The sequence below is a fragment of the Orycteropus afer genome, unplaced genomic scaffold (genome assembly GCF_000298275.1).
Source record: "Orycteropus afer afer isolate SDZICR_OR568_19922 unplaced genomic scaffold, OryAfe1.0 scaffold00206, whole genome shotgun sequence".
In the NCBI taxonomy this organism is placed as follows: Eukaryota; Metazoa; Chordata; class Mammalia; order Tubulidentata; family Orycteropodidae; genus Orycteropus; species Orycteropus afer.
Genome location: NW_006921793.1, coordinates 4,457,623 through 4,458,896, shown reverse-complemented (window position 1 = coordinate 4,458,896; position 1,274 = coordinate 4,457,623). Strand labels below are relative to the sequence as shown.

At 37.4% G+C, this 1,274-nt stretch overlaps 1 protein-coding gene across 1 annotated transcript in view; it reads right to left on the bottom strand.

The window, feature by feature from the left end:
• Positions 1-894: 894 nt before the first annotated feature.
• SLC15A1 (solute carrier family 15 member 1) overlaps positions 895-1,274 on the bottom strand; it is a 62,119-nt gene continuing 61,739 nt past the window's right edge. The window contains 1 exon segment of the mRNA XM_007948172.1: positions 895-951. Within this exon segment, the coding sequence (XP_007946363.1) occupies positions 895-951 (57 nt within the window).

The window sequence follows — 1,274 nt, the reverse complement described above, 5'->3', positions numbered from 1 at the left end:
TGTAAGCAAGGCACTGTGCTGTGCTCCTCTATGCGCTAGTTGGTGGCACTTACACACTCATCACCTGTCTCCTTTCTCATTGTCAGCCTCCCATATGTCCCTGCCATCCTTGGCAAACAGAGCCTATTCTTAGGTCCTGTTTTCATTCAGGTTTTTCCACTAGTTGGTGCCTAATCTACTTCTGTATACTTCCTTTCAAAGCTCAGGGCTCTAGGGTTATCTTCTGTGTTTCTGTCAATTGGTTTCTCTTTTCTTTGTTGAAGAGGGTCTGTGTAGCTTGTCTGTCTATTCCACCATCTTACTGGAAGAGTAGCCATTTGTTTTTACAGGAATACTAAATAGAATCATTCCCTGCCTGACTTTTGGGAATGGTTAAATGAGAAATATGTGTAGGATGAGTTAGGCACTTAGTGTTTACAGTGTTTTGGAAAATTTTTATTTAAGCAGAAAGATGCTTAGGAATATTGAGGAAAAATACACTACAACATGGGGTGCACACAGGGGGAGAGAGAGAGAGAGGGAGAGAGAGAGAGAGGGAGAGAGAGAAATCCTAGTAATAAAAGTAATAAAAGAGTTTAACTATTAGATAAGGCCTCATTTTAACTCAGGTGGAAAACTTAAAGAAACCTCTAGAACAGCTTTCACTTTGGGTATTATGGAACTTTCTGAAGATATATATAAGTCTGGGACACACAGGACCAGGAACAAACAAACCTTCTCAGTGTTTCTCTCATATCCCTGAGATTCATCAGATACAGGGGTTGTTTTTGTTAATATTTTATCAACTTCTGAGGAAATGTGAATGAGAATACACTGCTTTTATAATCAGATAACATGTTAAAGTTTTGGTACCTTACCCAAAGACACACAAACACTTACTTTAAGAACAGGAATTTATCTTATATCATTGAAACTCCCCAAATCATTACTGGCCTTTACCTGAGTGGTCTTCTGAGTTATACATAATTTAAAAAGAGTTAGGGACTGAAAATAAACACCTGAAAGGTAAGCTTATCAGTTAATACTAGCTGGTAATTATATATGATTCTAAAATATGTTGGATGGCATTGGACCCTGCCATCCAATGTTGTTTTCCAAAGTGTGCTATAATGCAAACTACATAGAATATTGTTACCTTCTGAAAATACTAAGTTAGCCCCATACAACTTTATTTTTTGTGGCAGGGAAGGAGTTCAGTGCAGGGTACAGGCTTCAGTGCTGTAAAAGTATGTGTGTTAAATGAGACTTCTCTTAAAAAAAGAAAAAAAAAAAAA